Source organism: Rhincodon typus, chromosome 11, assembly GCF_021869965.1.
Source record: "Rhincodon typus isolate 14 chromosome 11, sRhiTyp1.1, whole genome shotgun sequence".
NCBI lineage: Eukaryota > Metazoa > Chordata > Chondrichthyes > Orectolobiformes > Rhincodontidae > Rhincodon > Rhincodon typus.
Genome location: NC_063342.1, coordinates 69,720,323 through 69,721,835, shown reverse-complemented (window position 1 = coordinate 69,721,835; position 1,513 = coordinate 69,720,323). Strand labels below are relative to the sequence as shown.

Below are 1,513 nucleotides of genomic sequence, written 5' to 3'. Positions count from 1 at the left end.
CCCCCTCCCCCAGGGGGTGTCAGTCCCTTCCCCGCTCTGCCTGCAGTACCCCCTCCCCCCAGGGGGTGTCAGTCTCCCTCCCCCGCTCTGCCTGCAGTACCCCCTCCCGCCGGGGGGTGTCAGTCTCTTGCCCGCCCTGCCTGCAGTACCCCCTCCCCCCAGGGGGTGTCAGTCTCCCTCCCCCGCTCTGCCTGCAGTACCCCCTCCCCCCAGGGGGTGTCAGTCTCCCTCCTCCCCGCTCTGCCTGCAATTCCTCCCGCTGCCTCCAGGCTGCGCCGCCGCTCCGCCGGCCGTTGGGTTTCCGCCTCAATCTGCCGTTGTCCCTCGGGCGGGCGGTACGCAGCGGGAAATGAGCAGCGGCGGATCGGCGGGAGCGGACTGAGTGAGGAGGAGCGGAGCGGAGCGGGGGTCAGCATGGCGGAGGCGGAGGGGCCGGCTCCGGGCCTGGCCATGGTCCCGGGCCCCGGGATTGCGGTGGTGGGGGCTGGGCCGGGTTCTGGGCCGGGAGCGGCGCCGCTTCTTCCCCGCTCCCTGGAGCGGGCCCTGGTGGAGGCGGCAGGCTCCGGGATCCTCGCCCTGAGCGGCCGCAAACTGAAGGAGTTCCCGAGGAGCGCGGCCGCGCTGGACCTCAGCGACACGGTGGAGGCAGGTGGGCAAGCGCTTAACTAGCCGCTAACTAACTTAACTAGCATAACCAGCCGTGCCAGGCTCTGCCATAACCTGTGCCTCCCTGAGGAGTGGCTAGTTAGTATAACTAGTTAGTGACAAGTTGGACTTATTAACTATTAATGTAACTGTCCAGCTAGTATAACTAGTAGTACAACTAGTCTAACCAGAAGTGAGTGCACCAGCAATATCTGGTTACTGATATAACTATCAGCTTAGTTAAAATGTAACAGTGGACATAGCTGGTATATATAGAAAGTAACTAGTATAATGATGTATCTTGGATTGCATTAAATGGATGAAAAGCCAGAGATTTTCATTCACTCTGACACTTCACCTTTAACTAGCCGCTGGAGTCATTGGGAACTGATGCCCGACTGCCACAAAACTTTACAAGTTTACTTCTGACAAAACACAAATGGAAGTAGAAGATCTGATGGAGTTGGTGAGGCTTTGACAAGTCAGTAAAGCTGGCCATTTTAAGGTTGTGGTCTCATATGGGGGAGATGCTGATGTCGCATGCCCGTCATTGTCACCCAGTTACTAGGAACAGGGATGAACTTGGAGGCAACTGTTCAGTCTCGGGATGAGAGACTCACTGCCAGGCTGTTTGGTCACCAGATCTTGTGCACCATCACTGCCTGGTAATGTACAGGCTGCTGAATAAACTATAATCTACATCCTCAAAGTTGCTTGTCATGTAAAAGTATTTATCTCACAGAATGACTCATATTAGATTCCTGCCGGTTTGTGTACAGTGACGGTCCACGCTGTCCTGTGTGCAGTGTGGGTGAGGTCCACGCTGTCCCGTGTGCAGTGTGGGTGAGGTCCGCGCTGTCCCGTGTGC

The 1,513-nt window shown here is 57.2% G+C and overlaps 1 protein-coding gene across 6 annotated transcripts in view; it reads left to right on the top strand.

Annotated features, from left to right (window-relative positions):
• The first annotated feature begins 282 nt into the window (after positions 1 to 282).
• lrch1 (leucine-rich repeats and calponin homology (CH) domain containing 1) overlaps positions 283 to 1,513 on the top strand; it is a 176,743-nt gene continuing 175,512 nt past the window's right edge. For all 6 annotated transcript variants that reach the window (XR_007263209.1, XR_007263210.1, XR_007263208.1 and 3 more), the window contains exon 1: positions 283 to 649. Coding sequence is in view for 3 of the 6 variants with exons in the window: in XM_048602885.1 (XP_048458842.1) it covers positions 415 to 649 (235 nt within the window). In the remaining 3 variants the exon portion in view is untranslated. The remainder of the gene's footprint in view (positions 650 to 1,513) is intronic.